Below are 23,187 nucleotides of genomic sequence, written 5' to 3'. Positions count from 1 at the left end.
CTGCAGGAAAAGGTTGCAGTTATACTGTGAGGAAATCTGTTTCGAAATGAGATAGAGAATAGGAGGGTCCGTAGTGGCAAAAAGGGGAGTTGGGAATGTACAAATCTGTTTATCTGCTTCTCTTGCCAAGACAAGCTCTATTAGTTGCTCAAAGGTTGCTAGCTTAAAACTAAAATTTATGCTGGTCGTAAGTCTACCCTACCATGCCCTTCCAAGTGCTGTCACTTTAAAAGTAACCACAAATCTGATTGTTTTGTAAAGGTACCAATATTTCACTAATCTAGATAGATGGAAAGTGTCCTTTCACCTGAGTAAGAAGTTTTCCAAATCTCTGTGGTTAATACATACTAATAGGAATACATATTATAGAATTTTCCTCTTTATATGTGCAAATATATCATTCTATACACTAGTGATGTACTTGCATTTCTAGGTATCTTGTGTATATAACCAACAGTTGTTTTTTCACTAAAGCCTCTAACCTCTCTGGCTATTTTTTTGATCTGGCTCAGTATCCATCTTATTTTTTTTTTAAAGATTTTATTTATTTATGAGAAACAGAGAGAGAGAGAGAGAGAGAGAGAGAGGCAGAGACCCAGGCAGAGGGAGAAGCAGGCTCCACGTGGGGAGCCCGATGTGGGACTTGATCCTGAGTCTCCAGGATCACGTCCTGGGCCAAAGGCAGATGCTCAACCACTGAGCCACCCAGACATCCCTCAGTATCCATCTTAGATATCAGTTGCCTTATTCGCCAAATGAATCCATGTATTTTTTGTTAGAATACCTGTCACCATCCTTGAAATGTTGATTCTGTTTTCAAAAGTCCTACGCTTTCCTCATTTCATCTTTCACCTTTCAGGTATGTGGTTCCTGTGTGGTAATCTGCTAGGCTAACCCCTTATCAGCTTTCCCTACCATATTCTGACAGTGGTCCATCAAAAATATACTCAAGGTGTCACCACTATATTTTATACTGGTTTAATGATTCTAAAAGCCCTAGATCACTGCTTCTTAAACTCAGGCCCACAGACGTAGTATTCATGAGTATGTGGGAAATCTTTTACAAGTATTTGCTAACTTTTGTTGATAGAACTTAAAAAAAATCTAATAGAAACACATTCTGGATCCTCTTGATGACCATCTCACAATAGGGTATGAACATATGATTTTGTGTGTGCCTTTTAAAAATTATCTTTTAATGCAGTGTTTCTCTAAGTGGGCTAATGCAATGTATTCTTGGGAAGCTATGAATTTTTTTAAACACTAGTCTAGACCAAGTTTTCAAAGTTTACTGAAGAACAACTAATACGGTGGTAAAGATTATCTAAGAGTCAAAATGCATATATTATTATCCAGCATTTCTTCATCTACAGGGTAGGTCTTTGTTATAAAAGTCTTAACATATGCTCTATGAAGCAATACTGACTATACACATTTTTGGTTTGTTTTAAAAGATAGATCTGGGGCTGTTGGGAGTAGGGAAGACAACTTATTTTAAACCTTGTAGGTCTTAGTGAGGAGTCAGGTGAAAGTTCATATGAACCTTTGGAGCTACTATGAGGACAAATCTTTCAATCCTTCAAAGGTGACATTATTCGTCCAGGACTATACACACCCTATGATGTAACTCTCACAGTTAAAGGCAAACTAACGAATAGGCTACAAAACTGTGGGGGCACAAAGGGTGAAGATGGGAGGTGAGGTCAGGTGTGAAGGGTGAGGAGATGAAGAATGAGGAACAAATGTATGAAAATGAAGACTCATATAAGGGGTGCCTGGCTGGCTCAGTTGGTAGAGTGTGTGACTCTTGATCTTGAGGTTATAGGTTTGAGCCCCATGTTGGGCTGAGAGGCTACTTAAAAAAAAAAACAAAATCTTTAAAAGACCCATTTAGCGGCGAAGGAAGCCATTGAGGATTTGGTCGCAGTTTTCGGAGATGCCGCCCAAGGGAAAGAGCGGTTCCAGGAAACGGGGGAAAGGGGGAGCCGCCTCCAGGAGTGACAGTTCTGACAAGAAGGCCCAGGGTCCCAAAGGTGGTGGTAATACAATAAAGGTTAGACACATTCTGTGCGAAAAACATGGGAAAATCATGGAAGCCATGGAAAAGTTAAAGTCTGGAATGAGATTCAATGAAGTGGCCACACAGTATAGTGAAGATAAAGCCAGGCAAGGGGGCGACTTGGGTTGGATGACCAGAGGTTCTATGGTGGGACCATTTCAAGCAGCAGCATTTGCCTTGCCTGTAAGTGGGCCGGATAAGCCTGTGTTTACCGACCCTCCAATTAGGACAGAATTTGGGTATCGTATTATTATGGTTGAAGGGAGAAAATAAAATGGTATGAAAGACGGGAAAAAAAAAAAAAAGACCCATTTAAATTTGTGATACTCAACCTAAAGAGTTGTAACTGGAATTTCAGTATTAGTCCTTCAGCAAACTAAAAATTTTTAACTCCTGAAATCTGAATTTATATCTCATACTTCTGGAAGCAATCGTAACTCAAAAATAAATCCTTGTATCTTAGCTAGTTGTGAAAATATAATTTCACCTATTCAAAAACTTTCATATTTGCAAATATTTTATGGCAATTTAGGAAAGAACAGGAAAAAACCCGAAAAAATTAAAAAATCAGGAATTTCTCTGGAAAATTGCTCAAAATGTTGATATTCTTACAAATTGGTATGTTAAAATATTTGCAGCTGGTCAAAAATGCTGCTGGTATCTATCTATTCAATATTCAAAGACAAATGAGGGGAAAAAATGTTAATTGCAACCATAGTCAAAACCAAGGTTAAATAAAAGTAAATTAATCCAGCTCCTCAAGTCTGAACAAGCAAAGCTACATTCATTCATCCATCCATCTTTAAAGTAATTTACACCCAACACAAGACTTGAACTCACGATCTGGAGACCAAGAGTCACATGCTCTACCAACTGAGCCTGCCAGGTGCCCCAAGCAAAGCTAGTTTTAGATATACATTTTCTTAAATTTTGGATTTAAGAACAGTATCTCAAAAGAATAATACTGCAGTTTCAAATGACTAAAAACTTTATCATCTATTTATTTAAAAAATGTAATACTTGCTTGCCATGTGCTGGAAGCTCCTTAAAGGATTATTCTTATAAAACTGCAATATTAAACACTTAACATAGTGCTTTGCATATAATAATTCTAAGTAATTATGTGTGAAATTAGTTTTCCTTGGTTATTCACTTGCTATTTTTCAGCACAATCTATCTTTTCTTTCTCTGTCCTGGTTCTATTCTTTGAGAAGAGTTTTTCAGCTAAGAAAACAGATCTTCATTTTACATAATACTTAATAAGACATGTGTTTTTGCTTTAAAATGAAGTCTTTGGTTTTAGTTCTTCTACTACCTAGGACATACATTCTAATTTGTTTTAAGTCCTTTAGTATGACATCAAAAAGAACAATTAGGATCTATTTAGGACACAGGGATTATGACTTGAAAAATATTAACTGGGTTATTAACATAAAAGAAAATTCTTTGCCACTAGCACTCAAGTTCAAGAACTAAAAAAGTTGTGATTAAACATTATTGTCAAGAGTATCACAGTTCTATTTCTGATTAAACTATTTGTTGTGATATTCCAGCTGTGAAACAGAAAATTCAGTACTAATAATTTGTCTAGCTCAGTGACACACCCTGTAAGGTAAAAATAGGGTCCTGTGTCAGTCTCGTTACTCTTAAAGACAAACATGATCTCATGACCAAGTCCACTAAGAATAAGGCAACAGTATTTCAGTATTGCCTTCATATTGCAGTATGAAGGCATAAAGACTGAAAGAAATAAAAAAAGATTCTTTTGTCTGTGTCCACCAAATATAAAACTACAACTTTCTAAAAACTCTTACATTCTCTTTAAGTCGATGAAGGAATTGTTATCAGTATTTACTGTACTGTAATGGAATCCAGCTAAATTTTCTAACCAGAACTGAGAGGACTATGTAACGAATAGAACTGGTACAAATGGGTACTTCAAATGTTTACAAAAATGCTGTTAAAAGACTTGTTCCATTATGCATTTATATACCTGTGCCTAATATTTTGAAACAAATATATTAGGAAAAAAAAACACCTTGTGGCCTCAATGATTAAAGGGTCACAGCTGAGAAGGAAAACTTCAAATATAATCCTTTACTCTAGGCAATAGAATATATATTTGAAAATTTCTATTTAAGACACTGATTCTAATGTAGCTAAGTTGTTGCTTAAGTCTTGAAATCTGTCAAGGAAAGAAGGAAATGGTACTATGTTGAGAATACCAAAAAATTAAGACAGGAAATATACAGACCAAAAAGACTATTATTTTAATGATAGGAGAAAGGCAGAAATTAATATATTTGTTATTTAAGTTATTTGAAAAGTGCATCCATGCCGAAGATACTTTAAATGCTTATTTTATGCTAATATATCATGATAGTGTCATAAAATTCTAGAGCTAATATTATGGGATTATTGAAATTATAGTAAGCCATATTCTGGATCAATACAAATAGAATAAAGATGATACAGTAACATACAAAATCTATACATATTTTCTGGAAAAGAGTTTTTAGTCAAATCCTTCTGGAGTTTATTGGGAATGTACAATAGAAAGCTGCAAATATCTGGCCATGTTCAAGGTGAGATGAAACACAAAATCACTTTTTTGGTATGGCATTCATTGTTAGAGAAGAAACTCAAATCTACTATCAAATCTAATTATTAGTGCCTATATTGAGATATTTTTAAATTCCCCTTTTGGCAAAAATTATTTTGAGTAATTTTTGATACAGGAATTCCAGTTCCGTTTATTTGAACACTGTCATGGAGTTGCCTTAAAAAAAAAAAAACAAAAAACAAAAAACTAATATTTATCAACTTCCTACTACCTTTAGGTTTCTAGGAAGACTGCCACCACAAATCATATTAGGAATTTATCCATTTCAGCTTCAAAAGCTCATTAAAACTTCACAGACTCATGAACTTTATATAATGAGATACCATTTTCTTTACCTAAGTTTATTTGGGAGAAAATTAACCAATTAATTTGGAGGAATGACATTATCAACTTCTAATTATTCAAACAAATCTAATTTTCTAATATAATCTTTAAATGGATAAGTGGCCAGATCAAGTTTAAAAATAAGCAGTCCAATAACAGAAAGACTGAATATGACTGAGACCAAATTTCAAACTAAAATGATTTGCAACCACTTTAAAGAGGTTTTACATAATTTCACATAGTAAAATGCACCATCCAGGTTAAAGTAACTTCGAAATACATACGTTTTATAGAAAGAAAGGATATCAACAGTGTAAGAGAAGTCACATCTAGTTTGGTCTCTGGATACCATGTACTGATGTATCTATTATAAGGATATTAAAAATTGTACCTACTTGTATACATGTGATAAAGACTATCCGCAGATGAAAACAAATCAAAATTACATTTTAGATTGTCTAGATACTATACATTTACAATGTACATGTCATAAAAAATTAATTTGAGCACAGTATTTCTTAAAATGCTCTCCAATCTCAATCAGAGGTAAGCTACCAGACAAAATTACAACTAATCATAGGGAGCTTCTTAAAAAAAAATAATTTTTCAGAGAGAGAGCTTTAAATGGTACTTTGAGGAACAATACCTACATTTGAGCAAAGTTCATATACACAAAAAAAGGAAACTTTCTTTACCAAGTGCACATTATGGCTATGAAGATCTGCCAGCAGCTTATAACCATTCTGCCCACAGAGAACTGCCTATGTTTTCCACCAACACACTCACAAAACCAGGCACACACATTCAAAACAGAAGTCAGGAGTGCCTGGGTGGCTCAGTTGGTTAAGTGTCTGCCTTTGGCTCAGGTCAGGATCTCAGGGTCCTGGGATCACCCCACATCTGGCTCCTCGCTCAACAGGGAGTCCGCTTTTCCCTCTCCTCCCCGGCTCGTGCGCTCTCTCTCTCTCTTTCAAATAAATCAATAAACTCTTAAAAAAAAAAAAGGGTTTTATAGGTAGTAGGACACTGGTTAAAATATGAACCCTAACAACAGGATTTAGTTTCTTAGGCTGGAAAAAAACTCTAGTAGGTTAAGAAAAAATAATTCCTTTCTTCAGTGGGATTATGAACATAAACCTTAAAATTTACCCTGAGCACTTATGTAGTGAATAATGAAAATTAAGGAAAAACAGAAGAGCAGGATATACTTTTAAAAAGTGACAGCTTACCTGATATGCCATTCTTGCTGGTGTTCAATAAAGCTACAGATGCTGCAGAAACTCTTTTATTGTTCACAGTCTGCCCTGATTTTCTTGAGGTACATTCTTCACTATCACTGTCCTGTAAATTTAGTAGCCTTGGCTGGAAACACTGTAGTCGACATGATCTGATATTGCTTAATATTTCAGAGAGGGACAGTCTATTTTCACAATGTTTATTGGAAGCATTGGTCCGAGTGAAATTAGAAGAAAAGTCTATAGTTTGGGAAGAGCTTGAAAAACCATTCAGCATTTCAGGGTCTATCTGTTTTAGGACTGGGTCATGTTCTGTGGATATCCGGTCCATTATAACCCTGAAAAGCAATATAAAACCAAATATTATCTGGAAGAACTTAATAACATTTTCTCTACATCCTCCCTGCTAGCTTGTAAACAAAAAGCAGGCCAAAAGAAATAGTTTACCTTCCACCTCTGCCAATTCGCCTCCTTGCAAATCCTATACATCTTCTTGGGACTGTGAGCGTTGTAAGGCAATGCCTATATCTCAACTTATCCAAATCTGCCAATTCTGAATTTTCAAATGAGTGGTTAGCTTGGTCCAAACGAGGCTGCAAAGAAAGAAAAAAAAAATTAAAAATCAGGGAGTAAATCTGAAATGAAGAAAAGTTAAATCATGATAAAAATAAAGTACAGCATTAGAAGAACAGTTGAAATTTAGATGTAAAACTGTAAAATTGGAGTTTAAATGACATTAACTAAATAAAATTTTATAAAACCGAATCAAAAGTTCACTTACCAAAATAACTCAAACTGAATTTAGTATTTTAGGGTATAACATATTTTCGAAGAAATCTATCTTTAAAGAATATTATGACTTTTAACATTTACGTAGAAAAGCAAAGACACTATAGTTAGTAATGTATAGGCTTCTTATTGAGATAAATCAGAAGGAAGTTTTTTTTTGTTGTTGTTTTGTTGTTGTTGTTTTTTAGCCAAAAATTGTACTTTATAGCATTTATGGATTAAGCTAACACTTCCTTTATTTTTCTGGGTCTTAACATTACTCTGCCTTTTCATAGTAATTTTCTTTTTCTTATTAGCATAACTCATAAATAACTTCCTACCTCTTCTACACTAAACAGACACACACACACATACCCTGAAATGATGGAAGTGTAGATGTTTACCATAATGCAACAAGAAAAATGGTCTCTGCAAGTCATATCTGAAAGCTATCCTCGTGACGCTATAGTTAGTTATACCTTTATGAAAACCCGAGCATTTGGGAGTGAGTCTCTCCTGATATAATGCTGCACCAAAACTTGACTTAATAGCACAAAGCAATTTCTAAGTATGTCAAAAAGCTTGAATATAATTATTATATAAGATATTGCCATGAAGAAAGTTTAAAAATGATTCTTTTATGTTTGATCCTTACTTGGTATATGCACAAGATGGACTTGCCTAAAATAAATTTTAATAAGCAGCAACTATCAAAATTTTGGGGCACCTGGGTGATTCAGTCATTTAAGCAGCCAATTCTTGATTTTGGCTCAGGTCATAATCTCAGGGTCCTGAGATCAAGCCCCATGCTCAACAAGGAGGGTGCTTCAGGATTCTCTCTCTATGCCCCTCCCCTCTGCTCATGTGTGTTCTCTCTCTCTCTCAAATTCTCAAATAAATAAATCTGAAAAAAATTTTCAATTAGAGATTCTGGGCTTATTTAACTCTAGCAGTGACAGTAATTTTCCTAACTGCTAAATTAAGCTATAGTTAAGGCTCAAAATAAAACTAAATTTCTAAAATTTAGAATTTGAAATTATCAATTTCCAAGTAAAAGGATTCTGGTATTTTTTAAATATCTTCTGAAAGGACTCAGTACTTTTCAGCATCTTTCACTGGTATATATAGGGGATAGTAAATAAAAAATGCTGATGGACTTCTCATTTGTAAATCAAGACTAAGTTACCTTGACAAGAACTACCTATTAATTCCAGTTCATATATATATACTACAAAAAAATGAAGTTCTTACAGCATAATACTGGCATCCTGCTCGCCTCCTGAAAGCACAGGGACCATCAGGATCATTTTCCTCTTCAGGTTCTGATACTGGGGATGGTACCTAGAAAAAAGAGGCATGAGACATTCCATTCAGGAGTTACCAAAGTCAACAGATCAGTCTTTATAATGGTCTAAAATCAGAGTCCGATCATAAACAGTAAATCATTCCTACATTACTTCTGGTAGGCAATAAATTCTCCCAAAGAGTTAAAGACCAGCAAAGATTCTCTATGGTTAAAAATGATTATTTTGGATGGGTTAGTTCTTGAAAGTAAGTTAACATGGTTTTGTGTAATGGATTCTGAACATGTAAGTACTTAAGAATTAGTAGTTTTTATATACCCACTTGTATATTTTGTAAATAATGTATGTGACCATGAATGCTTTATTTTTATTTTGACAGTTATGCTTCACTTATAAGTACATGTATTTTTATGCAATGACTTTCTCTGTAATAGAGTCAAATCTAGGAAGTTAAAACACTATTTATAAAGCTTATGAATAGTGCTCCCTCCAAAGTGATTAAGGGCATACATTTTTCTCAAAGGGAGTCCCTTATTTCCCTACCCATTTTTTAATAATCACTTTTTTAAAAAGTTTTATTTAAATTCCAGCTAGTTAACGTATAGTGTAATATTAGTTTCAGGTGTACAGTTTAGTAAAACCACTTTTTTAAACTTAGTAGATCAGAAGCAGAAAATTAAAAGAAAGAAAACTTGCTAAAAGTAAGCAGACTGGTTGCAGAAAGAAGTGATAAGCCCATAATCTGACAGCAAAAGAAAAAAATACTTTCAAAAAGCTGTCACATAATTTAAAAGCATTCTGCCTGGAACTATGTGATCTTAGATGAAATATCGCTGTATAATGTGAGTGGACCCCTGGGGCAACACTGATTAATTAGAGCAAATAAAAGATGGATTAAATGATATACAAATATACTCTGATACAGCAGAAAATAATACGGTTTAGAAAAATTTCTACTCATAATGGTTAAAATTAAAAAAAAAAGTTTTGGTACTTAAGTTTCAGTTGTCTCGCAATTTCACTTTGGAGAACATCTCTTTTTCTGACAATGCTGGCTCAACCATATTTACTTGCAAATTTTGAACCTCACAAATCCCTCTCTTCCTATTTTGAGAGGAAAAATGTGTTCTCTACATTATTTCCAAACTGTGGTAATTACCACTGAGCAGGGTCATCCAGGGGATAAAGGCATTTGTTTGAGGTTGCAATATACCTCCACCAACCCTATGGGGGAGACACAGAAACAGTAAGCTGGGGCTGATTCTTCTTCCCAGGGAACCAAGCCTCCAAACCCAAAATTTGAAAGGAAATCCCAAACATGAATTTTATACTTTGGTTCCTTTGCAGATCATCTACCTCCTCTAAAATACACAGAAGGAAGCGTTACAAACTCTTAGAAATTCTTTTATTTATTTATTTTTTTAAGAAATTCTTTGCATAAAGTATACCACCCCTTTGTCCTGACCATCATTCCCCAGGAGTGGATTCCAGGATTTAGTGTGAGACAAAGGAAGAGAGAGCTGCATTAGAAGAATCAGAAGCATAATCAAGAAAAGATAAGGGTTTTTAATTCTGCTCTGCTGCAAATCAGTTGGGATAGGTCTGGTTAAAATGTTCTCTTAAGGCTCCCTATTCATTCCTATGTTCCTTGTTTACTAGACAAAGAAGAAACATATGATTATTTTAATGATCTTCTTAGCAATAAAATACTGATTTTGTAACAGCTACATCCTTAATAGCTGCCTAATGAATGATGTCCAACTACATAGGTAAATATGAATTCTTCAGCAAGAAGGGGATATCATTATAAAAATTTATAAGGGTTTTTAAAGACCTAGTTAAAGGACTCAGGAAACTAAGTTTTAAAATACAATTCGAAATTTCAAAATTTTCATGTGGGTTTGAGGGCTGGGGACTATAAGAATTCAGAACAGAAACAAAGGTCCCTTAATGCACGAGGAATATATAGGACTAGTATGTGAACTTATGCCTTACCATCAGGGTAATGGACTGATTTTAGCAAGAAAGGAAGTTTCTACAGGTCGTAATATCCCATATATCACCTTAAATGGCTAAGGTGTAAAAGCAAAGTTTTATAGGCTCTCCTGAGTACCACCAATATAAGGCTATTATTGATACATAATAATCCATGTCATACCCTTACTTAAAATTCTTTAATAATGCTTCAGAATATATAATGTAGATAAAAGCCATTTGCCACCTGGCTACTACTACTCCAAGTATCATCCTGTTCAGCCTCTCTTCCCTTTTGCATTCTATGCTCCAGCAATGCTGAACTGCTAGCAGTTCTCATTCATATGCTGTTTCCTCTGCCTAGAGCCTATCCCTACTTCTTGTATATGGAAAACTACTATTTGTTAGGACATTATTTTCCTCATTTCTTCAAAATGGCCATATCCCATGGCTCTTCAAAGCACTGAGTCTAACTGGATTTTCCTTTGACAAAAGTAATGAATTATTTCATTTAGTGCTTTTTAAGAGTGTACTAAATTAGACATATCTTTGTGCATTTGTTACAATCCAGATGAATGCTAAAATATTATCTGGGATAGAAAAACTAAATTAGTGATAGAAGAGTAAAAAAATATGTAATATAGCAAAAGGGGACCCATTTCACAATTTCATATAAACTCTAGATTTTAAGTAGTTATAACCATAAACTATTTTATAGATAATCTTGCTTCCAGGCATATCTGTAATACTGGTTTAAAAAGTTTTTTCTTTTAAAGCAATGAAGCAAAAATGTTAAAATAAAATAACATGTATTTGTTGCAGCATCTCTTTAGGTTGCCTATACCATATGAAAAAGAAAAAAGAAAAGGGTATTGCTAGATGAGGTGCTAAGTATAAATATGTATCTTTTAAAATTGATCCTTTAATATACAAAGGTCCTGTTTTAAAAATAGCACTTGTCAAAGTAAAATTAAGATTTTAAAACTGCAAACATTTTGCTATTAACTGTTACAATATAAACCAAAGAATTATCTTCACAATTTATAATTTGAATAACTTCTTATAAATCTTCAAAATTAAATGGTTATTGCCAAAGTAGCAAAATTTACATTAAAAGTTGTAGAATAGAGCAGCCCTGGTGGCGCAGCGGTTTAGCGCCGCCTTCAGTCCAGGGCGTAATCCTGGAGACCTAGGATCGAGTCCCACGTCAGGCTCCCTCCCTGCATGGAGCCTGCTTCTCCCTCTGCCTGTGTCTCTGCCTCTCTCTCTGTGTCTCTATGAATAAATAAATAAAATCTTTAAAAAAAAAAAAAAAGTAGAATAAAATGCTAGTGGAATATGGCAAAAAGAAAAAGGGAATTATTATTGGTGAATATTTATATAATTATGTATTAACTATTTTAAAAGACCATAATCCATTTCTAATAATCTACCTTAAATACAGAGGGAAAGAATACTAACATTCATTTTTATATAAGGGAAAACTGAAAACCGCCTAAATGCTCCACAGAGAATAAATTCTACCCAACTGATAGAAAATAATGCAAAATAAATACCATTTCAGTGGCCACATAAATAATGTGGAAAATGTATATATATATATGCTATATAACATTAGGTGAAGAAAGTTAAGACTCAAAATTAAGAGGTTATGTTTTAAAATATAGCAATATAAAAGACTAAAAGGAAATGTCTTTAAAATAGTTTTAAAACAAGCACCTGTGGAAATTCATCTTCATCTGAGCTGTGAAAGTCATATTGCTTAATGTCACTCTTATTGATCACAGGCAATGTCTCAGGAGTGGGTTGCTGAGATGTTATCAAAGCCTCTGCTTTAGGCTTCTTTGGGTACTTCTTCTTTTGACGAACCACATCAGAAGCCTCTTCTTTCAAAGACAAATGATGAGGGTGCTGTTTACATGACGATTTTTCCCCCAAAAGGAAGAAATGAAAATCATTTTAGAAATCATGAGAAACTAAACTGCTCTTTGAAAAACATACATTTTTACCCAGGAGGTGATTTTATTTACTGTTTTTAATATGCAAAAACTATGTGATCATAAATTGAAAAAGGTTTTACTTTTTGCAAGTTATGATTAAAAATCATAATGGTACTTAATTTGCTTTTTATTGCTATTTTTACTTAAACTAAGATATTAGTGATTTTTAAAAATTGCTCTATTATTATGCAATCCAGCATTTAACAGTACTTCAATTTTTATTTAAATTCACTGTATTAATAATTAATGACTATTTTTAAAGTAATTTGATTTAGATAAATTCATTGATTTATTTCTACACTTATTTCCAATTTTTAAAAATGTCTACAGCTGGTACATTTTTGGAGAAAAATAAGTTTATTAACTAGAAAAAAAGCTTACTTTTTTTAGAATGCACAATTACTGCTTCAACCCAACAATAATCAAACTGTTCTCAAGTACCCCAGAGTTGTGACAGCACTTGAGAGGCCATCTGGCAGGAGACTAATGGGGAGGGTTTCCAGCCCCACCTTGCTCTCAACTCCTCAGCCAAGAAGCTCTAATCTGTTTTAACATAACGGTATTTCTTTTAATAAGTAGGGATCTACTGCTTAAAATGTTTGAAAATGATTGTTCTAAAAAAAAAAAAAAGAAAATGATTGTTCTAAGCACCAAAGTACAAGCAATATGAAAGTGAAAAAATAATTAGGAAGTTCTACATTTTCCCATGTAGTCCACATTTCTGTTAAAACTACCGCAGGGTCAAGAATGGTACACACAATGAAAATGCTGCTTACTTAGTGATATAGCTGGGTTTCACACAATGGATATAGCTAGGACGTCAAAAAGAAAATCCCTACCTCATTCTTAGAAACTACCTATATTTTAAGGTGGGATGTATGACTAAGTAAATAAGGTTAACTGTGTTTAATGGGGTAGAGCAACAATGGATGCAACTGTATCTCTAACACTAGTAAACAGGGTGAGCATTTACATTTATAGATGGTCTGAAATAAGAATCAACGAACGTATAATAAAGGCTGAGTCTGTCAGTTTTTTCTGGTTGAGATTTCATTTCTAGGCCTACCAATCATATACCTGGAAAAAGCACTGGTTTATATAAAATGGATTTTAAAAAATAACTTAGAAAATTACATGTATTGCACTGGTAAATTTTTGGCTATAGAGGCAAGTATGATTTTAAAAGAATCAGGTAGATGGGCTAGATGCCTGTGATGAATAAGAAAGAACTTTGGTGTTTGAATTGACATCAGTTGAATAAAAGGAGGAGTCTTGCCGCTCCATATTCTTCTTTGACCTTTAAGAATAAACCCACAGAAAGTAAGAATTGTGTACATTTTTAAAAGATGAATTTTCCACAAACACCCTATGTTGCTTTTTAAATCTTGCTACAAAGTAAAGCTCTATTGTCTAAATACTCAATCAATACCTATTATTTAAATTTAAGCTCCTTAGAGGTTTTATTAACTTTTGTATTTCTCAACTGAATATTTTAATTAATGTACCAAGTGAACACTGAATAAATACAATTCCTTTAAATCTAAGAGACCAAAATAATCATGTAGTCTGGCTCTTTCTATTAGGAAGAAAACAGGATCTGGAAGTTACAGGACTTCTTCAAATCACTCCAACTGGACAGCAGTTGATAAATGCTGGTTCTGGAAGTGATGATGAAAATAAGAATAACTTCAAATATCTCAGTGAATAAAGCTTTAATAGTAGATTTTGATGCCTACCACTACAATGCAGGATTTGCTTAGGCTAATGACACGTAAACTTTAATTTATCGATATTCTGTAGGAAAGCAGATGGCATAGTGAAAAGCACATGGTTTTTGGTGTTAGTTAGACCTGGACCTAAACCTTGAATCAGCCACTTATCAGCTATCTCATCTAGAAGTCACACAGAGGTAAAAATCTATGTCAAAGGGCTGCTGTAAGGATTAATGAGTTAATATGTATGTAAAAATTCCTAGCAAAGTGCTTGGCAAATAGTAAAAACAACGCATGTTAATTATGTTTTTCTTTAACCAAATTATACTAAAGGTAACTGATGAAACCAGTAATTGTCTGATCATTATTACCATATGTGCTTCTCCCCAGAGGATATTCACCTTAGTTTTACATTCTTGGACTTTGTGATGATTTCCATTGTGAAGAGTTGCTGGAGTGGCATATAACTCTTTGTCTGATCTATTGATTTTCACTTCATTAAGGATTTCACCACCATAGTCTCCCAAGTGATATCTTGGAAAGGTAACAAAACGTAAGAAAACGTTTTATAGTTCAAAAATAAAACCAATGATATCTCAGTGAAATAGAACACAACTAATCAAATAGAGCCAACAATTTATCAGATTATTCTTAAAAGAGAAAATTTATGGGAATAAAGAAGTTCATATTTGCGATTTGGTGAAAACAAACAACCAAAAAACACAAAAAATCTCTAAGGGACACAGAAGACAAATTTCTCATTTATTCAATGTTTTCAAACACTGGGAAATGATGTTTAGAATGCTTACCTCAGGAATCACATAAAATTCTGTTCGGTTTAGTATAGTTTAATCATGTAGCTATGCAGGACAATGACTATTGCATTAGAGGACACTTTTTTTTTTTTTTAAGATTTATCCATTCTAAAGAGAGTGTATGCAGACAGGGGAAAGGGAGGACTCTCAGAGGGACGGGGACAGGGAACATCTTCAGCAGATTCTCGCTAAGCATGGAGTCCTCCACTGAGGGGGGCTCTATCCCAGGACCCTGAGATTATGGCCTGGAGCTGAAATCAAGAGTTGGATGCTTAACTGCCTGAGCCACCCAGGCACCCCATAGAGAACACATTTTTTTAAATGTGTTGAAACAAAACATGCTTTCTACCTAGTCAGAAATAAAGTCCTTTATAATATTCATTTCCCTCAAATTTTAATAGAAAGTTTAATAATAAAAATGGACAGAATGATCCCTAGGTTCTTTTCTAAATAAGATTCAATGATTCTTTAAAACAATGACGTATATTAGAGGATCTATACATATTATACACCAAAACATTCCTCAAACTTGTAATTCAAACTGATAATCTAGTTTTTAAAAAAACTAGCAACACAAGAATTCTTAAAAAAAAAATGTAGGTTTTGTTTGAGAATCTATTTCAATTGTTTTAAAGCTAGGCAACAAATCATATTTTGTCCATCATCTGGCTATTGCTGCAATTAGTATATAACAGTAGCAATGTTACCTTTTTTCCACAACTTCTAAGGTTAAGTGCAATAATTCTCGTTTTGTTTTCTCTCTTCTCTTAATCATTTCCAAAATTGTTATGGCTCTACTAAACTCTCGTCTCAATTTCAGCATCTTTTCATAAGAGGCTTCATCATTCTTACGATTCTATTGAAAGTAATTTTAAAAGAATAAACAATTAATCCAGTTATCCACATTTCCATTTTCATTCACCAAATCTTAGGAGACCCAAACATGTTCCATAAAATGTTAAATGTAAAAATGCTTTAAAAATTATGTTAAACAGCAACTACATAAGACAACCTATCTACTTAACTCTGAAAATAGAAATTTAAGCAAATAGTTCTTAAATATTGAAAAAAAATGTTGCCTACTGTTGAAAAGATGGAATAATAGAAGGGATCATTCCAATGTAAAGAAATATTTAAAAGTTTGCCTGAAACAAAACTGAATGTATCAGAAAATGTAATCCATTTAAATTGATGCAGGGTATTTTCCAGTGACGAGAGAAACAGTCCTGTCAAATCAAGGTTACCTAAAAATAGCCAAATTAGGTCTCTATCCATCCATCCAGCTCTGTAATTGTGGGATGAAAGGGTCAATAACACAATGTAAACACTTACAATGACAAGCAAAATTTCACTTCACAAACTTAGATATAAAACTGAAAGTGGGATATAAAGCATCTCAAGGAATGGGATTATTATGTTTCAAAGTAATAACACCTCACTGCAGGGTAGAAACAAGTGAAAACTCTGCATTTCAGAGTATTGTTAAGATATTCCCATTCTGAAGCTTAAGATTTAATTTGAACAACTCAGAGTGAAAGTCCTGCTTAATAACTAGAGAAGGCTCAGTTGTAATTAGCAGCACCTATTTGCATACGAAAGTTACTGTGAATATATTTTGTTTAATCAAATAACCACAGAATATTTTTATTAGGCATGAAACTATTTGTTTAAAAACAGACCATTAAAAAAAAATAAAAAATAAAAAAAATAAAAAATAAAAAATAAAAACAGACCATTACCACCTCTCATTCTATGAATCCAGACTGACTGCACTTAAGCAATCTTTCCATCCTTGAGTTAATAATGCAATTGTACTACAGGGAATTTACTCAAATGATACAAAAACAGTGATTCAAAGGGGCACATGCATCCCAATGTTTATAGCAGCAGTATTCACAACAGCCAAAATATGGAAAGAGCCCAAATGTCCATAGACTGATGAATGGATAAAGAAGATTGTGTGTGGGGGCAGCCCTGGTGGCTCAGCGGTTTGAGCACCATCTGTAGCCCGGGGCCTGATCCTAGAGACCCAGGATGGAGTCCCACGTCGGGCTCCCTGTATGGAGCCTGCTTCTCCCTCTGCCTGTGTCTCTGCCTCTTTCTCTCATCTCTGTGTATTCTCATGAATAATTAAATAAAATCTTTTAAAAAAAAGAAGATTGTACGTGTATATATTGACTATGGAAAATTAGTCATAAAAAAGAATGAAATCTTGCCATTTGCAATTGCAAGGATGGAACTAGAATGTATTATGTTAAGCAAAATAAGTCAGAGAGAGAAAAATACCATAGGATTTCACTCATGTGGAATTGAAGAAACAAAACAGATGAACACAGAGGAAGGGAAGGAAAAATAAAAAAACCAACAGAGTGCCAAACCATGGAGACTCTTAACAATAGGGAACAAACAGGGTTGCTGGAGGGGAGGTAGGTGGGGGAATGGGGTAAATGGATAAGGGGCATTAAGGAGGGCACTTGTGAAGAGCACCGGGTGTTATACATGTAAATGATGAATCCCTAAATTCTACTCATGAAACTAATACTACAGTATATGTTAACTAACCAGAATTTAAATAAAATCTTGAAAGAAAAAAAAATCTTGAAAGAAAAAAAACCCAATATATTACAGAGATGACTGCTAAGGACAAACTCTGCAGGAATAAAAGAGATTGTCACTTCATCAAGCAAGGATCACAAATATTTGGTGTGCTTACTGAGAACAAAGCAGATATGGAACATGCTCTAGAAGATACATTCTATGACCATTTGAACAGTTAAAGAAATAAGGATTTATGAACATATCCTAATTGATTTGATGTGAAAAATTACTTATAAATTTTTTTTTTACACTTATAAATATTAACCAAGGGCAGCCCCAATGGCCCAGCGGTTTAGCACCGCCTTCAGCCCGGGGTGTGACCCTGGAGACCCGGGATCGAGTCCCATGTCGGGCTTCCTGCATGGAGCCTGCTTCTCCCTCTGCCTGTGTCTCTGCCTCTCTCCCTCTCTCTCTCTCTCTCTGTGTCTGTCATGAATAAATAAATAAAATCTTAAAAAAAAATATTAACCAAACCTTTTGTATTGTCCCTCTCTTTTATTATCAAAATAAAGTATGCTAAAAGTAGTTTAAAAATGAATGCAATAGGACATTAAAAGGAACCTGAAGCCAGGTTTCATATTGAAAGATTATAAAGGAGAAAATAAAACCTGAGAAAGATTCAATGTTTTACTCTCCTTTTTCTTAAAATGCTGTTATTAATTCTTTTACGTTATCAAATGGAAATTAATCCCCCCCCCACCATACTATGTGACAAAAGGCAAAATGTAAAATACGGTTTTTAACAAAAAAAAAATTTTTTTTTTGGCCATCAGGCAGCAATAATACCTTCCAACTGAAAAAAAAAATTAACATTACCAAGAGCAACTATTAGAATGTCCCCTGTACAGAGTACTGCACATGTTCTCTACCCTCAAAAGGCTTAAAGTCTAAAGATTAATTTCCTTTTGATAAGGTAGAAGAATGACTTACACAGCATTTTAAAATACAGGCATGTAGTACCTTAAAAGAACTTAGTTTAGGTTATATTTTATAGGTGATAATTAATTTTCAAATATAAGAAACTACACCTAAAAGTCTAACAAGGACATACAAATTCAAAGATGAATAATGACACAAAGTTACATGCCAGCTGAACAATATTCAAAAGTGCACCAGAACCTATTAAAATGAATCCTCTCTTCGCTAAGTGTTTCTTATGGATTACATGTTTCTGCCCTGTCTTTACTAGTCATTTCCTGCTCTCTTTAGGCCCAAATAAATAACTACCCTTCCTAATTTTTCCTTTTTACTAGTCCTGTCCTTTCTATTCTTTTTTTTTTAACTTTTTATTTTGAAATAATTTCAGATTTACACGAAGTTTTAACAAATTCCTATATATCCTCATCCAGACTGCCCAAATGTTGTTATTTTACATTTGCTTTATCTGTCTCAATGTATGTATATCTATTATTTAGTCTGTACTATGACAGACACTATTTGTGTCCCCTGAAAATTCATGTTGAAACTCCAAGTCCTCAATGTGATAAAGGCAGTTAGGTCATCAGGGGTGGAGTCCTCACAAATGGATTTGTACTCTTATGAAAGAGATCCCAGAGAGCTTTCTTGCCCCTTCTCCTATGTGAGGACACAGCAAGATGACTTATGGACCAGGAAGTAGGCCCTCACCAGACACTGAGTCTGCTGGTACCTGTATCTCAGACCTCCTAGCCTCTAGACCTGTGACAGATAAATACTGTTTAAACCACTCAATCTCTGGTACAGCCAAAATGGACTAAGACAGATATACATGAATATATACAAATACACACAGATATGTAAAACGGTCATATTTTTAAATTTTTTTGAGATTAGTTGAATATATACTGCCCCATCATCCCTAAGCACTTTAATATGGACTTTCTAGAAACAATGATACTCTTCTTATAGTATCAAAATCAGGAAATATTGACTTTATTCATATTTCACTGATTGCCCTAATATCCTTTATAGCAACGAATACAATTGTTAAACATATTTTTATGTTATGTAATTATTGCCATAAAGGACATTAACGGGACAATAATTTTTATTAAATTCACTTAAAACAGCAACTTTTTTCCTGGTCTAGGATCTGATTCAGGATCACAACTGCACTTAATTGTCATGCACCACCTGAGCTGAAACTAAGAGTCAGCTGCTTAACTGACTGTGCCACCCAGGCACCCCATGGTCTCAACACCCAGGTCCCCATGGTTTTTTGAAGAACAGAGGCCACTTATTTTTGTAGGGTGCTCCTCTACTTGGTTTCTTCAATGTTTTTCCACAATTCAGGTTATGTATTCTTAACAGGATTATCACAGAAGTGATACTGTATCCCTCTCTTATATTAAGAATTAAACGAGGGATCCCTGGGTGGCGCAGCGGTTTAGCGCCTGCCTTTGGCCCAGGGCGCAATCCTGGAGACCTGGAATCGAATCCCACGTTGGGCTCCCGGTGCATGGAGCCTGCTTCTCCCTCTGCCTATGTCTCTGCCTCTCTCTCTCTCTGTGACTATCATAAATTAAAAAAAAAAAAAAAAAAGAATTAAACGCTACCTATTTGTCTGATTACTCTTGATGATAACTTTGATCACTCAATTAAGATGGTGTCTGTCAGGTTTCTTCAGTCAAATAACCTTTTTTAAAAAAGATTTTATTTATTTATTCATGAGCGACACGGAGAGAGAGAGAGAGGCAGAGATACAGGTAGAGGGAGAAGCAGGCTCCATGCAGGGAGCCCGATGCCCTGAGCCGAAGGCAGACGCTCAACCACGGAGCCACCCAGGAGTCCCAGTCAAATAACTTTTTAATTAAAAAAGTATGTTGTAGGATTATATACTTGTTTCTCATTAAATTTCCTCCCATTAGTTTAATACCCACTGATTCTAACTTTTGCCTGAAAAAATTGACAAATGGTGATTTTCAAACTTCCTCATTCCACTGACACTTAGAAGTTAAAATTCTACTGTAAGAGAAAAGTGTTCTCTTCTCTTTTATCAATCTCTTTAACCTACCAATCTTCCTTCCACCCATCCATCCATCCATATTAGTATGGACTCACGGGTTACTTATACTCCAGATGTTATTCATTACTCTATTTATCCCTCTCAGCAAACAGAGCTAGGAAATATAACTGTAATATATGTGTGTACATATACATGCACAGATCTGTATCTATTTCTAACTCTATAAATATAAAAACAGTGAGTTCATACTGACATCTTTTCTATGCTTTTAAGATGGCCCTATTCTTGTTTTCAAATCCACTCACTTCCTTTACTCTTCCTCACAGTGGTCTCTACCCTGGATCAACTCTTCTTTTTCCCAGTTACAGTTTTCTCTCTATTCCCATATTATACTTCTGATCTACTGCCAAATCTCTAGGGAAGTGGTTCTCAATCTGCTGCACTTTTTTTTTTTTTTTACCTTTTATTTTTTCAAACTGCTGCACTTTAGAATTAACTATAGATCTTTTTAAAACCAAGTATCCTTGATTGTTTTGAAGAACAATCTTCATAGGAGATTGTTCTAAGGAGCCAGATTGAGACCCACTACCCTGTGTTCCCTCTCCTGTCGATCTCATTTTTTCTGGGCCACACAGAAGGGAGAGAGAAAGCACAGATGTTAACAGTTGTGTCTATGGGGTTAAACATATTAAACACACATGCTGATTCAAGACTTCTTCCCAATCAGTGGTTTCAGACATGCTGGTGCCTTAAGACGGTCTCATTTAAGAATGTCCTTAAGTACTTAAGCATTCACAAATGAAATATTAGTTTAGTTTCAGAAGTCCACTATTTTTGCACCTTTGTATCTAGCTATACACGGGTTTTCTATTTTGTGGAAACAGAAAAGGAAGTAGAGAGCCTTTGTTAGCTGTATTCATTTTTGCATATCCCAAAGCTTGCTCACCTCTGGAACATGTAGGGGTATTCACTATTGAATGCTTTCCCAACTTTTTCATTTTGAAACACATAAACATTTCTAAACAGCACTGGTATGCATGAAAGGGAAGTAGTAGGTCCCACAACTGAAAACAGAGAGGAATAAAAAAACTACTAGAAAAGAAAATGTAGCACTCTGCAGAGGAAGGTGAAAATAACAGATAAGAGAAAGGGTAGGAATCAGAGAGTCAGGAAAAAGTGGTGCTAGTTATTGCACAGTGGTGAAGCACCTAAATATATGAACCCATTCTAGCAATTCTCAATATACACTGCGTAGAAAACAGTGATTTAACCTACTGAAGAATAAAATCAATGTAAATATTTAGAATATTGCTTACGTGTCAATAAATACTGCTAATTTTAATTACGTCAGACCCACTCACTAAAAGAAGCCAAATAGTATTCTTCCTTCAAAAGACATTGCTAAAAGTCTATGTTTTGCAATATATCTGAATCAATTATATTTCTTTTAAAAAGCAGTTGGTAGTTCAGATTTTTCAATGGTTCAGATAAACTTCTTCATGTCCAACTGCCTATATTTACAAACTTATTTTAGTCTTTTTTAAGCAAGACGTTAAATCTTCACAAAGAATCTTAGATTTCCTTAGCTAAGAACTAAAACCAATTTGAAACCTTAGCCTGGGTTAGAGAATGTCATCTACTCTTGAGAAATCCAAGAAAGACTTACAGAAAATAGTTGTTTGCCAGTAGGAGAATTTCTCCTAAAATATACTATTCCTGGCAGCTGTTATGCTTCACAGCTGTTATATTAACAACTGACAAGGACAAGCTTTTAATGTTAGGAGAAACAGGAATCTGCAGAAAATGCTTTGCCTCCAAATCAGAATTCCTTATAATTTTACATTTATATGTTCCAATTTTTTTTGTGTTAGAAAATGTGTTACTATGCATGGTGTTTGGAAGACAGTGAATACCTCCTATGAAATAATACCTTCCGCTATACCATATCATTCCACAACATGAGACCCTGTTTCTTACTTAAAATTCCGGCTCACACTGCTTCTGAAAGGCAGATGGGGACAGGTTCATCAATTTGAAATCTGACACAACGGACAACTCAGAAAAGAAGAAAAACATTCCACTGTTACTTTTGACTATTGGCAGAACAGGCTTGAAAATGAACCTTTCCCTACTTCTCCATGACACCATAGTAGCTAGAGGCAGTAGAGTCCATTTTATTTGCAAGAATTAGAATATGGTTTTAAAGAAGCTATAAGCTCTTAAGCTTCACAAACAAGAGGATATGTATAGAATGTATATACAATGTACTGAAGAACTCAAATTTCTGAGGTACATAAAGATACATAATTCCTTTTACCACTTCAATCATAAGTCTCTAATGGTATAAGCAGTAGACTTATAAAGGGCATGGGTATTAGGTATTATACCAATAGAAGCCAACCAATAGAAGATACTGAAGAGCAGGATTTCTAACCTCAGGTTCAACAACATTATGAGCTTCCGTGTATATCAAGGTATTCAAAATTATTTGTCATTAGCAGAAAAAAAAATTGGTCTTAAATACTATGAAGGTACACTCAATTAAATCTAATTTGCACATTACCTTTCGAGTTTGCATTTTCTCTGTTCTCCTCCGAAAGGCAACATAAGGGTCATTGTTGGTAGAGCCGTCCCTTTTCTCTTGTTTTATCTGAGGAATGAGGGACGGTCCCCTGCAGTTTTTACGTTTTCTTACCCAGTAGTCATACACAGCTTTAATAAGGTAATCATCTTCGTTTAGCAGCAGTTTTGCTTCCTGAAGTGTTACAAGCTAAATGAAAAACACAAATTATCATTAACTGTGACGTTTGAAAAATAGAAATCCAGGTTAC

At 34.3% G+C, this 23,187-nt stretch overlaps 1 protein-coding gene and 1 pseudogene across 8 annotated transcripts in view; one reads left to right on the top strand and one right to left on the bottom strand.

Moving 5' to 3' along the window:
- The window catches only part of EPC2 (enhancer of polycomb 2), a 127,547-nt gene that overhangs the window by 8,512 nt on the left and 95,848 nt on the right, over positions 1-23,187 (bottom strand). For 7 of the 8 annotated variants that reach the window (XR_013359413.1, XR_013359412.1, XM_077861649.1 and 4 more), the window contains 7 exons: positions 22,920-23,126; positions 15,522-15,670; positions 14,401-14,533; positions 12,007-12,198; positions 8,261-8,350; positions 6,689-6,834; positions 6,236-6,579 (listed from right to left, as the gene is read on the bottom strand). Coding sequence is in view for 6 of the 8 variants with exons in the window: in XM_077861649.1 (XP_077717775.1) it covers positions 6,236-6,579; positions 6,689-6,834; positions 8,261-8,350; positions 12,007-12,198; positions 14,401-14,533; positions 15,522-15,670; positions 22,920-23,126 (1,261 nt within the window). In the remaining 2 variants the exon portion in view is untranslated. The remainder of the gene's footprint in view (positions 1-6,235; positions 6,580-6,688; positions 6,835-8,260; positions 8,351-12,006; positions 12,199-14,400; positions 14,534-15,521; positions 15,671-22,919; positions 23,127-23,187) is intronic. The other variant, XM_077861648.1, reaches the window with a different exon arrangement.
- LOC144291839 (peptidyl-prolyl cis-trans isomerase NIMA-interacting 4 pseudogene) lies at positions 1,900-2,358 on the top strand (annotated as a pseudogene).

This window comes from Canis aureus, chromosome 20 (genome assembly GCF_053574225.1).
Source record: "Canis aureus isolate CA01 chromosome 20, VMU_Caureus_v.1.0, whole genome shotgun sequence".
In the NCBI taxonomy this organism is placed as follows: Eukaryota; Metazoa; Chordata; class Mammalia; order Carnivora; family Canidae; genus Canis; species Canis aureus.
This window is presented reverse-complemented; position numbering and strand designations above follow the sequence as displayed.